The sequence below is a fragment of the Aythya fuligula genome, chromosome 2 (genome assembly GCF_009819795.1).
Source record: "Aythya fuligula isolate bAytFul2 chromosome 2, bAytFul2.pri, whole genome shotgun sequence".
NCBI classification, from domain to species: domain Eukaryota; kingdom Metazoa; phylum Chordata; class Aves; order Anseriformes; family Anatidae; genus Aythya; species Aythya fuligula.
In genome coordinates, this window is record NC_045560.1 from 97,116,326 (window position 1) to 97,133,816 (window position 17,491).

The 17,491-nt window shown below is 44.4% G+C and overlaps 1 protein-coding gene across 8 annotated transcripts in view; it reads right to left on the reverse strand.

Moving 5' to 3' along the window:
• Nucleotides 1–13,394, reverse strand: part of CARMIL1 (capping protein regulator and myosin 1 linker 1) — a 185,024-nt gene extending 171,630 nt beyond the window's left edge. For all 8 annotated transcript variants that reach the window (XM_032182941.1, XM_032182937.1, XM_032182935.1 and 5 more), the window contains exons 1-2: nucleotides 13,173–13,394; nucleotides 9,502–9,599 (exon numbers count right to left, since the gene is read on the reverse strand). In XM_032182941.1, the coding sequence (XP_032038832.1) occupies nucleotides 9,502–9,599; nucleotides 13,173–13,212 (138 nt within the window). In that variant the 5' untranslated portion in view covers nucleotides 13,213–13,394. The remainder of the gene's footprint in view (nucleotides 1–9,501; nucleotides 9,600–13,172) is intronic.
• Nucleotides 13,395–17,491: the final 4,097 nt, after the last annotated feature.

Here is a 17,491-nt window from a genome sequence, read left to right on the forward strand (position 1 = left end):
TCAGGGACTTGCTGAAGCAGAGACAGAAGGACAGCAAAGAGGGAGATGGAAAGGGAGTATAAAGACAGCAGTAGTGAATGCAACAAGTATACAAAGCATACAGGGATATGCTTCACAAAATCTGCAGGTATTCCAGCACCTTTGTGAGATGAGAGAACAGAAAGCCCAGAGCACAAACCCTGCTTTTCTGATACTTGCAAGGTACAGACGTGAACAGTGATGCAGTCAAAAAAACTATTCTTTATATTTAAAATACATTTTTCATGTTACTTTTTTTTTAAATAATAATATAAAATATGTAATTTAGTTGTGGAGTATGAATAAACTTACCGAGATGTCAGAAATTATTTCTCATCTATGCATCAGCACTTTACAAAGTTAGCATTTCCTCAAATATTTACTGGCAGCATTGTAAAGACCAGGAAAAAAAAAAAAAAAAAAAAAAAAAGATCTTCAGCTGCAGTTTTCTGCAGTACAAATCCAAACAAACACTGTCCTACCTTCACTGCTCCACACCTAAGCCTCCTCCAGCTCTGCATCTGCAGAAGCTCACTGGCTTGAAGACAGTATCATTCTTAAGCACCAGGCTCAAGTGCTTGTTAAGGGATGAGCCTTGGAAAGGTTTCCCCTTTATCAATAGCTCTGTATGAATAGTTTCAGTCTTGCTAATGGCCTTGGAGGCAGAGAGAGAGAAGCCTTTTCATTCAGAGGTCAACCCTGAACAAACACAGCAGTGCCCTGTCTCCCGATTCAGATAAGGGTCAACAGCCATTCATTTCCCCTAATCAGATCCGAGTAGAAACTTGCTCTGTCGCAACTATATTGCCTTCCTGTTTTCCTCCCAGCCCCCAGGAATAAGTAGGTATTGATAGCTGAGCTCAAATCCATGTTTCATGAAGCACTACAGAAGCAGTGGATTGGCAAAATGTTACGCACAAGCGTGGGATGCTGTTCGATCAGAGATCCGAGGATGTGTTTAGAGGAAGAGGCACATACCTGAAGCACTTATTTCATAAATATGTGCCTCTGGCATGCTTCTTCCAGGCATTCAGGAGCATGACATGGAAATGGCTTGTTCCAGGTGACCTCAACCTCCTAAGCAGCAGCTATGAGAGACCTTCCAGTGACCCTAAACGCCCTTGCAGGCTGCCTGGTGCTAACCACTGTGCTAACTGCACAGAGGGGAAAAAGTTAAATGAAGTTATTGACCCATCTAAAAAGCAAAGCATAGACACCTCTGGGAAAAACAAAGAAACAAACAAAACCAATGCAGGACAGAACTCTTAAAGGGAAAGAAGACCTAGACCCAGCCTTAATGCTGTTGTTCTCCATCCCTATTTGCGTACTCTTCTAAGCTCATCCTCCTGTCACACAGGCCTTCTACTACATCTTCTACAAATGCCATGTGTCAGACAGGGAATAAGCTGCAGAACATCCAGCACATGGTTTTCAATTTTTTACAAAAGCCACTATGCAGAGAAGACACCAGGGGAGGTTTAGATTAGACATGAAGAGACATTTCTTCTCAGAAAGAGCAGTCAGGCTTGGAACAGCTTGCCCGAGGAGGTGGTGGAGTCACACCGTCCCTGGGGGTGTTTGAGGACAGGTTGGACCTGGTGCTTAGGGACATGGTGGTGACATTGGTGGTAGGGGGATGGTTGGACCGGATGATCTTGGAGGTCTCTTCCAACCTTAATGATTCTATGATTCTGCAACCCAGAAATATAACCCATCCATGTAAGAGCTGTTCCTCACTTGCTTTTGGTTTCCATCCTGCAGGCTGTGACCTTTTCTCCTTGTTTTGCACCAACCAAATGAAGAAACTTGCTTCATTCGCTGATGTTAAAATCCCAACCTGCAGATATCTGGACCTTACTCTGCTACCCTGGCTCCCCAAACCCGAGCAGGCCAATTAATTTTGTTAAGCTTATTTCAGGAGTGCTGGGTTATCAGGCCCTAGCTTTTGTAATTAAATTTTCATAGCAATAGCTTGTCATCTTAACTGTTCGAATTAAGGAACCTATCATTAACCAAAAGATACCACTCACACGTTATGGCAGAGTGGGTGTTATGGAGATCGAGAATGATTAGAAAGGGCAAAAATCAGCTTGGGGACCGTGGCAGCAATACAGAGCACATTTAGCAGCAATTATATTTAACAAATAATTTTACATCCTGGGCCTGTAATTACTTTACACTGAATTAAATTACCATCACCACAAGGACAAAAAAAAAAAAAAAAAAAAAAAAAAAAAAAAAAAAAAGCAAAAAAAAGCAGGTGATGTAGGTGATCCAAAGTAAATATTTTAATAAACAGAAAAAATTGTTGATGTTCACCAATTCTTCCACCACAACAATGGCTGAAGAGAGGGGCTCAGACCAATAAGAAGTATTTTTCACCATGTGGTGCACTAACTTTTCAATTAGCAGCCTTTCCAGCCTTTTTCAAGTTTACTGCATCCTCCTCCACTCAGAGTAAAATGAACCACATTCCATGTGCAAGATGCACTGCTCTTTGAGTATCTCCAGGCAGACTAAACAAGCCACTAGATATTTAAAAATACACACACCACAGACAAGCTTTTTGCATTTGTATTGGTCCATCTAATAACATGCATTCTGTTCCCTTCCAAGGCTTTTCTTTCTTGATAAAGCAGCCATCAGTAGAGCAGAGTGACAGAGACGAGAAGTTGACCCTAATGCTCATTTTCTATTTTTTCATTTCCAGCTTTTTGGAAATTATATGTAATATTGACTCTTCTGCCACTTTTATGCACAGATTTCAATGCAAATCCTTGCTTAGAAAGATTCCATTTCATAAATAATGGTGGCAAGGAGTCAGGCACTCTAGAAACAAAAGTACATTAGCAAACCACTTTGGTACATTATATATTCAGTAAAAGAAGTAGAAAGAGTATGATGGTTTAAAAATCACATTGGTTTATTGGATTATGAAAAACTGATAGAAGAAAAGATCCTATGAACCATTCAGAGCCATAGTGGAGTCCTGCTTCACACCACTCCTGTTTTTCTGACAGCTGGTAGAGCTGTGAACTGACAACCAGAAGCCACTGAAAGTGAGGTGATCCTCCTTCCAGGACACAGATAAGGGCATATGCATGCAGGTGAGCACAGAGTACCTGAGACAGAACAAAGGCAGCTGCTTTCCAGGCAAGTGAAAGCTGAGTCACCTTTTCTTACCTTTTTCTATATGTACCAGTTGTCCAACACTAAAGACGATGAGTGCAAGCAAGCTGCCCTTCTGATACAGTCGTAACACTATCCTCCCAAAGTGTGTGCTACAGAGAATATAAGAATATACCGTACTCTCAGTGAGCAAGATATCTATGCTTGAACCAGTGTCAAAGAAAGCATACAACTCTAGGCAGAGCTGCACTCAAAAGGACACAGAAGTGCCAGGACTGTAGAAATCCACATTTTCGCTTGGGTAGACAAAGAAAAAGGACTGTTTCAGTTTGGTCAAAGGCCAATTTAATTAAAAGAGTAGATTGCACCTTAGCCTTAAGGCAGACAGACATGAGGGAAAGGAGCAGAATGTCCAAGCACTGCCTCACATTTTATTCATATTGTTATTATACTAAAAAGCTATACAAGTGTGTCAACACTGATTTAAACACAAGACACACTGTTCCACCTGCAGTGGGTGTTTTCAGTGAGGGAGAGGCTAGAAATAAGGAAGGTGAGGAGGGAGAACAAAACTGGAAGCATAAGCAGAGACTGAGGAGATAAATGCAATTCCCAGCCTCACAAACCCAAAGCAAAAGTCTGCGTTCCTCTCCACTTGGTTAATCGCATTGACTGATCAATTTCCCTTCCTGCAAGTGGAAACATCTCAAGAAAGATGATTTTAACATTTGCATGCACTATCAGAGCGTGAGAATGTTACATTTGTAAAACCTCACAAAGGTTAAAAAGGGACACTATAGATCAGTGTACAATGTATATGTAGATTTATTTAAAACGTAGACAGAAATGATTATTTTTTAAAACATTTCCTTTTTGGGGACTACGTACAACCACTTTAACAAATTTATATACAATTGCATTAATAAACAAACTGCATAATACAACTAGATTTTTGAGTTCTCTTTCCAGAGAACTTTACTCTTCGTATTTCAGTTTTCTGTAGTGATCTTTTGAATTTAAGACAATTCAAGTGCTTTTGAAGAGACCCCTTGTAAATTGATTAAAATATATTTTTATGTATTTTTTATTATTGTACCTCATTCTATTTAGACTTTCTGACATAAGGGATGTACCAACACCTACTTCATGTCATCTTCATAAAAACACACTTCAGATATGTCATAACACTCAGTGTTCAGGGCACAGAAGAGGAAACACCATTATTCTACAAGAATGTCCGTATTTAAGATCATTATCACACACCAGCTGTCACGATATAACTTGTGAGATCACACACATTTTATGTAAAACTAACCTTGGACAACCCTGTAAGCTTCATGCTCTTAGAGATTTAAAATGAGTGAATATTTTAAAGGCAATACACCTAAACAGATATAGAATCTGTATTCAAATAAATTATCATTGATGGATTAAGACAAAAAGATGAGCAATGGGAAACTAACGCCAGAGCTTTTCATCCCAAAATAGTTTTGGCAGTGCAAAACATTACTGCCTCCACGCCGAGATTGCTATCCTTATAGCTTGTATGAGCTGCTGTGCCTGTTCAGCTTTTCTCAGCTACTTCAGTAAAGTCAGCCAAGTTGTTAAAGCAGCCACACGGTCGGTGCACAAGATGCCCATAACTGCTCCTTTAAAAGTAAATACAGGTACATCTTTTTAATAGAAATTCACTCTATACATGCAACTGTGTAGAAGTAGAACATGAAATCTTAGGTCCTGTGCACACAATAAATATAAACCTTTTTGACAGGATTCAACTAGAAATTTTGCTTTAGAAGACCACGGCAACATATGCCCCAAAGAAAGTGACAAGGGCATACAAATTACTCCCAGTAAATCCATATTGGGCATATAGAACATTTCAAGGAGAGCCACCTGCCAAGGCAACTGTCATGGTTCCAGAAGCAGCACTGTGATATTTTAACAAGGGGAATGTAAACGACCTGGGGCAGCAGCGTAACCGAGACTCCTCAATGGGATTTCCTAATAAAGTGCTCTTGATATCTACGTCACATCACACTATTCTGACCTTAAGGTTAAGAAAACACTGGAGAAAAGAAAAAAAAAAGAAACACAAGCACATATACAACAGACCCGCCATACAGGAAGCATGGTCATTTGCAGTATGTATGAAATGCCAATATTTCTTCATCTTTAATATCTAAAATTATTTTATTTTCAAAAGAAAAACAAATCTAAAACAAAACTATGCTACAATTGTTCCCTTTTATTAATAATAAAGAAAGAAAAAGTAACAGGACCCTGGAATTTTTACCTGTTATGAATCCCTCCTAAAAATGTAAGTATTTTATAATGAGCTGATCAGATGTATTTAACATACTGCCTTTATCTTACAATTTCAACTTCTCAATGATTGCTATTAATTACAGTATGTATAACGGGAACGAACTGCAATGGGAAATATCCAGCAAAACACTATACAGATAGCTTTGGTTTTGAGGAGGAAAAGAGTAGCATCACGAACAGTGAAATTAAGAAGCCCCATTTCCTACCAGGGTTTTTCTGTGGGTGATAATCCGATAAACACCAAAGCCTCTGGATTAATAAACAACACAACACTGAATTTTTTTCTTATGGACAGGGCACTCTCTGAGATCCTTTAGGGTGCCAAAACATGGGGCCCTCAGGGTGAATAAGCATGAAGTTTTTCTTCTTTTTCTGACTGCTTTTTTCCACAAAACCCACAGTGTTATCATCACAACTTAGACCTCTACACATCCACCAGCTTCGGCTGAAACCAGCCACGATGCCCAGAAGTTGTCAGTGTGAGGAGAAACACATCAGCCACTGGACATGATGCCTTAAGCCTTGTTCTCAGAGAAACCATGTTTAAACAAAAGGAAAAAAAAAAATCCCACAAGACCAAAGCAATTGTTAACGTGATTACAAGATGCTATTGATTTTAACCCAGTAAGCCTACTTTGGAAGAACCCTATTGACCCAGAAGAAGTGATGGCTGCCCTTGCAACAGTGCTCAGCCTTACACACAGGGCCACACGGGTTATTTCCTGATCCTCCCTCTGGGCAGCTTTGCTCTACTAGAGCAATATAAAGAAGACTTGTTGAGGGCTGGGGTTTCACCCTAATTGCTTGAGGACTGATCTGAAGCCCATTCAGAGTGGTTGTTGGTTTTTCAAGTCGGTTATTGACTTTTCAGGGTTGGTCTCCAGTTTGCGGCCTGCACACCTGTGGCCAGACACAACGCCACAAATCAGAGTCAGTTAAGCCGCCCGCCATGTTTATTGGTTTGTATCATTATGAGTAACTGAAAAGGTAAATAACTGCAAATTGAGATTACTGAGGCAGCAAGCTTGTTGTGCAGTGATAAACCAGTCTTACTTCAAAACTCCCAAGTCATAAAATTCCAGACTCTGACACCCAAACTTGAGATCCTAAAGCTACCTTAAGGCATGCATGGACTTTATCCACCAACGTCACTGTCTTAACATAGGAACCTCATTTTAAACAACATCAATTTTCTTTTCGCACTTTTCTCTTTAGAGAAATTTCCATCTTACTTATCAGAGGAATTTGCTAGAGTAGAGTGACTTGACTGGATAGTTATATCTATATTCCAGCACTTTGCATCTTGAATATACCATGGACAACAGGGCCAGAGGTCAAATGTTTCTACAGTTATCTGCAAAAAGCAACAATTTTTAAATAATCTTCCTTTCTCAAAGTGTCACTCATTTTGCTGGAATTTCCTAGGAAGAAAGGATGAGAGATCATTCAACCTCTATGATCATCCTCTTCTAAAATCTTGAGTACGTTCCAAAACAGCGCTGGGGTTAGCTAGACCAAGAGCAACTGGCATTTTCTATTTAATAAGTGCTGGACCCAATGCATGCTAACAGATTTGCTTGTAAACACACAGCTACTAATACAATTTTAATCTAAATCTTAAAATAATTAATTGCTACACATGAACTCAAGAGGCCATGCTCAGAAGATTATTAACAATTCAGAAGTAAGCTCCCAGGTATCAAGCAGTGCTGGCACGAAGGTTGGCCATGGAATCGCATTTGAGCCTTGTGGTGCATGCACTTAAGGATATAGTATTTAATCGTGGAAGTGTTTTTGCTGCCAACATTTTATTCAGCATTCAGTTTGCATGCTTGGTCAAGGCACAGCATTCAGTAGCCACTTTTACCTGCATTGGACAGCACACAGCCATATGCGTTATTTACTGAGTACTGTTAAATCCTAGGTTGGATTACAAATTTCTCAGCTTTATTGGGCGCTTTCCAATGGTGTTTAGCATTAAGCACCCACATATATTTGAAGTAAGGTCATTTATTTTCAGAAACTTTTGAGGATAGGAGGGTTCATCTCCTCTGTGTCACATGCAAGAAATGACAGTCTGTAGACACAGTAAGGCCTAAAAGTCTCCACTAATTTAAGGTACCCAACTTAAGGTGTCACTGATGTCATTTTTTTCAGAGTGCTCTGCTTCTCAGAGAACTCTGTTCTCAAAAGAAACCATAGCCTCTACTGGCCTCAGCCACTGCAGAGAACACTCAGCACTTCTGCAAAGAAAACCACATAAAATAAAGATGCACACATGCAGTCAAAGAAACATTGTAAAAAAAAAAAAAATTACATTAGTGATTTGTACAGCTTCACACAGGGAATCTGAAGCCGAAGAAAACATGAAATCCAACCCCAGCAGTCAACTGTCAATTTCCCTAACCATGAAAGCATTCTCTTTTTCCTTGCAACATAAGTCCTCTGCATGGTTGTATCAGAGAACAAATGGTTCTATTGGACAACAACCCCCTTCATATTCTTGAAAGACTTATCCTGTACACTGGAGGCATCATGCAAGCATACAAGAACTGCTCAAAAAACTTGTGAACCCTTTAAAGATGTTCCTTCCCTTTCAGTATCTCTCCAGCCATAAAAGGTTAAAGTCTGACACCTGAGAGCTTAGGAGATGACTGAGAAAAATGATCTGAGTCGTCACATTTAGGCATTTTACTGCTGAGCAGTACATCCCTCAGAAGCTTCACTGAGGATTCAGAACTTGACATTCTTTTGGTCCCATCAGATCAGAACAGTACTACAGTATTTCCACAGTGTATTTCACTATTGATATCAGTAATGATTCGGAATAAGCCAAAAAGTCAATCAAGTGTTACTGCTTCAGTGAAACTGTCAGCCTTCCCTCTACACGTGGCTTTCAAATAAACAGAGATGATCAATCAACATTCAAACACTCGACCTATTTCCAGTAGAGAAACAACCTGTTAACCCAGGAGCTATAAATAAAATGGGTAGATATTACGCAGAAAATATTTCAAATTCCATAAGTAGCTGCTCTCACTTGAAGGTAGGCCATTATCAACAGTCTTACTGCCCTAGAACAAGCAACGTGTATTTTCTGAAGATAATTCAGAACTGATTAATTAGTTGCTTCTTTTAATATAAAAACACAACATTGACATGTGGAAGGTACCTAAAATCTCAAACAAAGTCTTGGCAATGAAACTTTCAAACGTACAATAGCATTCTTATTGACACAAAGCACCAAACATCTTGCGAAGTATTATAGTAGCATTGTAGTTATTTGCATTTGTTATTTTCCTGATAGAGAGGTATCAAAGGAAAGAAGAAATGAAGTTCCATCTCTTTTTGCATACCCAAGTATTCAAGATAGTATGCACGCATACCAGCTCATTACTGCAGCTCTCTTCTTATCAAAAGAGGCCAGCAAAACTATTCTTGAGAAAACAGGAAAGCGTGCTTCAGTGAGATTAATCTGACACTTTCCCCCACTACAGTTTTAGGAATGACAATGGAAGATCCCACACAGTAAGCATTTCTTTTAAAACGCAGATAATGACTCAGAGAATACTAAAAAGTACAAATAGTCATTTGACTATAAGAAGCACAACAGCTTTACAATTATTCTTCCCCATGTAACAGCTTCAAGAGATTCTCAAAAGATAAATAATTCTACATGCTTCATTTTGCATTTCTTGTCCACTCAAAATTCCTATTGATGTAGATGGGAAACCTCACCAGCAAAGGCATCAAATTATTGTAGAACAGGTTCTAATAATAACTAGTCTTAGCATCAATCCACAACACCATACCCTAAACCCTGAAGAATAACTCAGTGATAAACATGTGTGCGTACACGTGCATACCACACACCAACTTGCTATGCAGGCTAGCAAGGAAGTAAGAGGTATGCGAATCTTACAGTACAACAAAAGTTCAAAGAATCTTTCAAGAGGAGAATTGATGCCTTCTGAAAATATATTGGCTTTTCCTCCACAAACTGAATCACTCACTCTACTTACTCACCAATATTTTGTTCTCCACTTTATCTCCCTTGGTTTCCAGCTTTACTTTCTTCTTGACCGAAATTTTGATTTTCCTCCCAATAACATCCCTGGCACTTTCTGAAATAAAAGAAAACACTTTGATTAAACACTTTTATTGTCAACATGAGAAGGAAACACCACAGTCCTGTTTTCAGGAAGACTCACAGCTATGTTGCTCAACTGCTTGCACTCACAGAACTCTCATGCACACGTAACAGTACTAAACACCAACTAACACAACTTTTGTAAGAAGTACACCATCCACACCATAATTTACTTCTATTATGGTGGGGTTAGAGCTTTCATATGCCAGCATTCTAAACATAATCGCATATTTCTTTCCAGTGCTAGTTACACATCAAAAGCATTCCCAAGACAAGCCCCAGCACTGCTTAGCTCTGCTCAAGGAAAAGAGAGAGAATTCCTCACTTGCTATTATTCGTACCTGAAAAGCTTGCTAAAGCCAATTAACTCCTTGTACCGCAAAGATGCTTGCTTTTTATTGATACTGGGAGAAGGGGGATGATGGATAAACCTAGAGTTTGCACATTTGGTACTTGCACATTCAAGATGCAAAGCCAACCGGTCAGATTTCCAGCCACTAACACCTGACAGCTATGCAGCGGATGCTGTGGAAGGCAGCGCTGGTCTCAGCCCAAGTCGCTGTAGGCACCTCATGGTGCCAAAGTTGCATTAATTGCCATAGTTTTTTTTTTTATATGTACAGGCATACTCACACATAGACAGTCTCTGCCAAGCACCACATGAACCAGCCTTTCCCCTAAAGGCTTGAACCCTGTACTGAAGGGAACATACACACATGGAATCGTGTCAGAAAGCTTATACAACTGATGTAAGCGGTAGATAAACAGAGGAGCTCATCTGGACGAGCCAATTTGGCACCTTCCGCACATTTCACTCCCCAGCCCCCCCAGACAAGGGCTGAGGAAGAAATCTTTTAAACACATTAACCTATTTCCCGCACCACTACTGGAACCTTTAAATGGCAAGTCTCCACCCTCCCCAGACGCACACACTTCGCCCTTGTGCAGAGTAAAGTTTAAAGGCTAAAACCGAAGATAATAGACTCTTCGTAAGGCTTTTAATTACAGAATGCTACTTTTTCCACACAATTTTCAGCCATTTGCCCAATACATTCGTTCAGGCAAAACATCATTTCTCCAGCCTAGGAGCTCTGCCTGCAAGGCAGAAGGGCACACAGGACACAAACACGCCCGGTCAGCGCGACTCTCTGCCAGAAAGCATTCCTTCTGCAAAATCCGAATGTTTTTTGTTTTTTTCCCCAGGAATTTCAATTTTCCTCTCAGGAAACAAAAGCTCCTCGGCAGCAGCGAGCGAGCCCGGAGAAGGCCGTCCCCGAGCGGCGGCAGCCCTGTGGCAGGCTGCCAGCGCGCCCGGCTCCCAGGGCAACTGCTTGGTAGGGAGCCAGGCAGCCAGCTCCCTGAGCAGCCAGGTAAGCAGGGCCCGGGGGAAAGTCCAGCCCCGTCCTCCCTCCCGAGGCAAGCTGTTTTTCCAAAGCTTCCTCTTGCACCAATAACGCCCAGTCCTGCTCTTTCTGTCCCTGGGTGGTAGCTGAGGAGCAAGCTGACCACAGAGCCCTTTTCATAAAGGAAAGCCCGCTCTCCTCGCAGAAGGAAAGGTGCTGTGGGGGTCGCTGCTCCTGTACTTCCACCCCCAGCCTCTGCCTTTTGGTTTCTCCTCTCGGGCAAGCAGGGTATTTCCTCCTCTGGGGAGTGAGACCCACTTCCCTCAGTATCCCACAGGTGCCACGCAGCAACAGTGAAAAGGACCGCAGGTCGGCAGCTCCAGCACAGCTGGGGAGAGGCCTGGGACCTGTGGCTCGGCCAGGCACCAGGACACCACCACCTGCCTGAAGGGGCTGGGGACTTTTCTGCACAAAGTTAAGGTTTCAGCTTCACAGGTCTCTCCCGTGTAACTGAGGGCTCTTCCAAACACACTGGCCGCGGGTGGACTTGCAAAGTAGTTTGCAAGCAATTAAGGAGCACAAAGTTAAGGCTCCAGTTCTCACGTACTCACTCATTTTTAACACCTGTGGCTATGACTGCCTATGTTCAGACACCAGCACCTCAGGGGAACAGATCCAGGTAAGCCAACATTAATACAGAGATTTGATTTTTTATTTTTTTTTTTAAGACTTCAACCTTCCTGACCTAGCAAAGGTCATGCAGGAAGTGAGTAACAACAAAAACCTGCAGTTCTGACAATTCTCACTCCCGGTTTAATCTCCACACTGTAATCACTACGGTATAAGGCACATCCTTCCATCCTGTTCCCAAAGCATAGGGTTATTCCAAAAAGTCTGTTTATCAGGTTACATTTTAACATGCAGATGCCAAAATGCTGGGAGAAATCAAACCCTCCCACTTGAACTGGCCCACAAGCCCCTAAAGAGCCCTGACAAAGTGCAGTGGGTGGGCACAGGGCGACAGGATTGGGGGTGGGGGGAAGCACTTAAAATTGTCCAAAGCCACTGGAGGATGGGATGCATTGGGATGTTCAGCTTTGCCTTTCTCCTTAATGTGCACTACATCCCCCCTATGGTATAGTATGGTACAGTGCAGATGCACAACAATTACTATCATGTGTTAGTATCTCAAATGTATTAAAAAAAAGAAGAAAAAAAAAATCAGTTTTGAACATAGCTCATCACTTCCCAGTAGCCAGGCTACATACTAACACTAGTAACCCCCCATGGTTTGCACATTAAAAAGACCATAAATAAAGCTATTTTTTCTATACAGAGGAAAAAAATATCTGTGACAAATGCAACTTGCCATCCAGATTTTTGCCGATATTTTATAAACACTCAAACTAATTCCCAGCAAAAGCACTGCCTGTAGCAATCAAAGGCAAAGCAACAGTATAAATGAGCTAGGTGATGTTTGTAAGAGCTGCATTCAGTGCAACATGTACCTGGTTGCATGACAAATCTGTTTCCATCTGTCACTGAGGCAGTACTTTAAATTAATTCCAGTGTAGGTGAGAGCTTCGTATTGCCCTTCAACAGGCGACCCGGCATCTAAAACCAGTGGGCGCCTGGCCTGAGCAGAACAGCTGGATCCTAAAGCATCAGACCTGTTATCCCCAAATGACACCGGTTGCCAGCAGCCCGTATCGCCATGTACTGAGCACTCCCAAGTAGCGATGACAGCATTTTCAGGAGGTCCTCGCCATCAGCCAGCGTTGCTTAAGCACAGACCGTGGAACATGGGGGGGGGTATGGGGGGGAGGTCACCCCATGCAGCCATTAAACTTTAATTACAAATAGCCTCTCGGACGTGCACACAGACGAAAAAAAAATGAGTTTTAAACAAGCCCAGTGGGGTGGGAGGGGGGGGGAAAAAACATCATGTAACCCCCCCCCCGGGCGAAGCTTGGAGGCTGACAGCACGACTGCTACCGGCCCTTCCCCACGCGTGTCCGTGCCCCGGGGGACCCCCGGGAGCCCCCCAGGACCTCCACATCCTGCACCCCCACTGGAGAGCCCCCCCGGATCCCCCCCGGCTCGGGTCCCCGCAGGCAGCAGCGGGGCCTCGTCCCCCGGCCCTCCCGTCCCCCGGGGAGCCCGCAGCCCCCCGGTGCCCCCCGCCCGGCACCCCCGGCCCTCACCTATCAGCTCCCGGGGGAGCTCGGAGCTCTCCTCGGCCATGCCGGGCGGCGGGGCTGCTTCAGCGGCTGGCCGCCCCTCCGCAGGGCCGGGCGAGCATGCGAGCCGCGGGGCGGGGGAGAAGGAGGAGGAGGAGGAGGGCGAAGAGGGCTGGCCCTGCGCCGGGGTGCCGTGCGAGAGCGGAGGGAAAAGGGGATGGGGATCTTCAGAGAGCGGCCGGGAGGGGCATTTCCCGGGGAGGAAGCCAGCCCCGAGGCAGGCAGGGAGGGAGGGAGGAGAAGAAGGGAGGAGGAGGGAGCCGGGCGGGGGCTGCCCGCCCTCCTTCCCCCTCGCCGCGGCAGGATGAAGGAGGGAGGGATGGATGGATGGAGGGAGGGTGCCCTCCCCCGGCCTCCGCAGCTCCCGAAAGGGGAACCGTGGTGCCCACGGCCGGCAGGGCAGGGGAAGGCAGGGAAATGCAGCCCCCCCAGCCCCCCCGTAGCCCCCCGGGGTGAGGGGAGGGCGGCCACGGGGGCCACCTGCCGGCCGCCGCCGCTCCCACCCGCAGCCACAGCCCCCGGGGAGAGCGGCCATGGCGCGGCCCCCAAGGGCTTCCCGGCCCCAGGCTCCGCTTTGGTCCCTGCTCTCTGCCTCCTTCTCCCTCCAGGCAGAGTCTGGGGTCTGATTTGGGCTCACCATTGAGGCCCTGGCCCTACAGAGGGGCCGTGGTGACAGCCTGGGCATGACCCAAGTACAGGTAAATAAATAACTGCGCCAGCAGCATGAGGGCTGAGCTGCCCGGTCCTTGGCTCGCAGGAAGCCTCTTGCATGGATGAACCGTCTCCTCTTCCACGGTTTGGCTGTGCTGGTGCTGGCTGTTGACAAGCCCTGAGCGCCAAGAGGAAGCATTGCAACACTGCTACAGCACCAAGCGCAGATGTTTGCAGCCTGTGCTCAGCCACCGTGAGGTCCCGCAGGACATGGTGCTCCATGGACGTGGCCTCTCCAGCCAGCGCCACTCAGCACAGGAGCCATGCAGAGCCGCCTACAGCAACAAGGTCTCAAGGTCTCACTGCTGGCCCTCCTCAACAGGTCCTCATCCTCGGCAGATGCACCCGCTGGCCTTGCCCCAGAGGAGTGCTCCTTCTCGTGTGTTTCTTTAAAAAAAAGGTTGACGCTGTAAAGGGAGTGGTTGTAACCATCAAGTCAGCCCTCGTTTCCTGCTGCCTGGGAAAGAGATCGCCAAGGCTGGATCGCTTTAAACCCCGGCGAAGGATAACCTCTGATCCAGAGCTCATCTGCCTCTTCTGCACTCCCCCACCTCATCACCACAGGGATGTCACCTGTTCTAAGGTGATGCCCTTGTTATGGGTTGTTTAGCGAATGCCTTGTGAGGGGAAAGGCAAATATCTGGGCTTATGCTAGACTGAAGGAAACCAGAAGCATGCCTCCTTCCCCAGGATCAAAGAAAAACCCACAAATAGCAGTGTTTTGCTTGTTGCACTGTGCTGTTGAGCATTTTTGTTATGTGCAACAGACGCGTTACAGAAACACAGCACGTGAGCTGCCTAATTGTGCCTATAAAAATAAGGGCAGAAAGAAGCTCATTGGATGAGGGGAGAGGAAGAGGCTAGGCAGCTCTGGAAATACTTCAGCTTGCTCCTGGTAGCGACGCACAGTTTCAATGAGAAGATCATTTTCACTGCAGCAGGACTGTGATTGGTCCTCCTGCATCCTGAAGGGGTGGATTACTGCATAAACCTCATATTTCAGGCGCTCTACAAGTGAGTGACGGATCTGCAACATCAAAGTCATTTATGCCTATTTAAGACGCCTGAAATGCATTCAGTGAGAGCAACAGCACAAATCCAAGAAGATGACTTATTTTCCTGGTAAAATGCTGTGCTGCTGCTCTGTGCATCTAGGGGACTACACATTCCCCGGTCTTCAAAAGAAACATAACTAGCAGTTTGAAATTGTTGCGACTTGTGAAACAATTTTATGATTCCCCACAGCAACAACCAGCACACTAAATAACTTTAGCTATTATCTTACCAACACAGATACAATTACTACAGAAATAGATACAAATTTGCTGCCTTTCCTTTTTGTTGTTTAACTACAGGAAGCAAATAGGGACATTCTTTAAAGAAAATAAACAAACAGTAAATATAGGGTATATTGGTAAAAGAAGCTGTGTGCTTTTAACACACAGCACAGCCAGTCAAACCTTACCTGGCCATATATATGCCTAGAAAGAGAGCTCTATACCTGCTTGTTGATGGTCCTCTGCTCCCTCTTCTTCACTGTATCTGCATCCTTTTCCTTTCTCTGCAGAATACCTGACAGTCTTTCCTCATAGCTCAGCACAAATATGCATTTTTTGCTTGTTGCACATAAGCAAGCTTACTTCCAACTGAGGAATCTGAGCATCTTTGGGCAGAAAACAAAACAAAAACAACAACAACAAAATAGGAATTCTGAAGTTCATATCTTTTCTAATACCCAGGAAGCAAAAATCAGATTATTAGGTCTGCATAAGAAAGGATATATAATTTCATGCAGTTACTTCTGTATTGAGTCTAATGACCTGTGTTTGACTAAAACTTCCCCAAAAGATACCTTCTCTTCCATCACTATTTACTTACTCTGCAAAAATGAATGTTTTTGGAACTATGACAGCTCATACATGAAGCAGAAGCAGTTTCATTGCCTCATTTCTATCTGAAACAGTACTTGAAGTGCGGATCTTGCTTTCCTGGCTCCTGCCACACGACTGTAGGCCTCTCAGTGTGCACCAGCTGCAGAAGCGATGTGCTCCTTCCAGGCCGGCCTGCCTGCAGCACTCTGCTGGGTACTGCGAGCACCCCTCCATCTCTGCTTCCTTTCACACGAACCAGCCAGCACAGCAAAGCTAGGATACATACAGAAAAATAAAGAAAACAAACAAAAAGAATGGTGGTAGCAGGCAGTGTTTTTTCTGTTCTGTTGTTTAATCGCCACCATAACAAGCTAATGAAGTAGTACTGCCAAGGCTACTGTATCATTCCTTTTGGGAGCCCAGAAGACTAACCTGGTTCAAGGGAGGGAAGGTAGACTAAATTTGGGTGGGTTAATGCCCCCAAGGTCAGATTCAATCAGCAGATTGCATCATTTCCCACTCCTTATTCCCTAGAGAGGAGGCAGGAAATGGTCGCTCAGGCAAGCTGCAGCTGTAGTAGTGCCTGGATACTGGCGCTATTGCAACATCAGCAAGCCCTGTGAAAAGAAGGATGTTTCCACCTCCCAGAGCAGAGAAGCCTGGACCACCTCCCCAGGGGTCCCAAACATTTGGCTCCCAGAGCCTCCCAAATGGAGACTGTCCTCTACAGCTTAAAGGAAAAGCCACACCACCCCCCCAACAGAGGCACATCAGTACAGCTGAGAAGAACAGAGGTGTCCAAGTGAAACTGGGGTGGCTGAGGCAAATGGAGCTGGGTTTCTATATGAGCTCAGTTGTATTCCTGTAACCCTAGGGTGCAGCTCTTACCCCGAGCTGCTCCCGAGCAGTCATTGCTATGTCTGTCAGTGGGCTCTCCTCATCTTATGTTACCTGCAGTGGTAAAAATTATCATGGCTTGATGTCCTAGCTAGGATCACACTACAGTAGTCATGTAGCATTTGCATATCATGTGTGCAGCAGGCCTACTGAAAAGGAAGGAGGCTACATTTTCTTCCACCAGAGCAGACCCAGGAAGTCATTTTAAAATAAGTCATTCAGAGGATAACCAACTTGCCTGCCACAGAAATGGGAGCTGTGTGGTTTGCTTGTAGATTTTTATTTTTTTTTTCCTCTAAAGATTGTTCAAGCTACTGTAGTGTCTGGTGTGACAAAAATGCTGACGAGAACAGTGGGTTGGATCGTGCACCAGTTAAATTGCTGCGGGGAACAGAACAGCATCCACAGCTTAGACTTAACTGACAGTAACAGAGCAGGGGAGAACTGGGGACATCAGAAGACTCTGAGCAGGGAGACATTTGAGATAGAAAAAGGTGGTGGTTGGGGGAGGAGGGGGATGTCCTCAGAACTGTGTGTTCATGTATCAGATTAACCATAAATTATAAGAAGTAGCTCACAAAGAATTTCTGACCACCTCTCACAGGTCTCTATGTTATTAGGGTATGTCACACCCTGCATTGACACATACTCTGTTGTATTTCTGTTTTCCAGCCCTTCTGCTGCCCTCATCCTCCTTCTCAGCTGAAATACTGTCTTCTCCTGCAGATCAGGCAGGTGTCAATGTGAGCTGGTGCCAAGCCACACTCACTGCCATAAGGTAGGCTACTTGTAGTCTCTACTGCT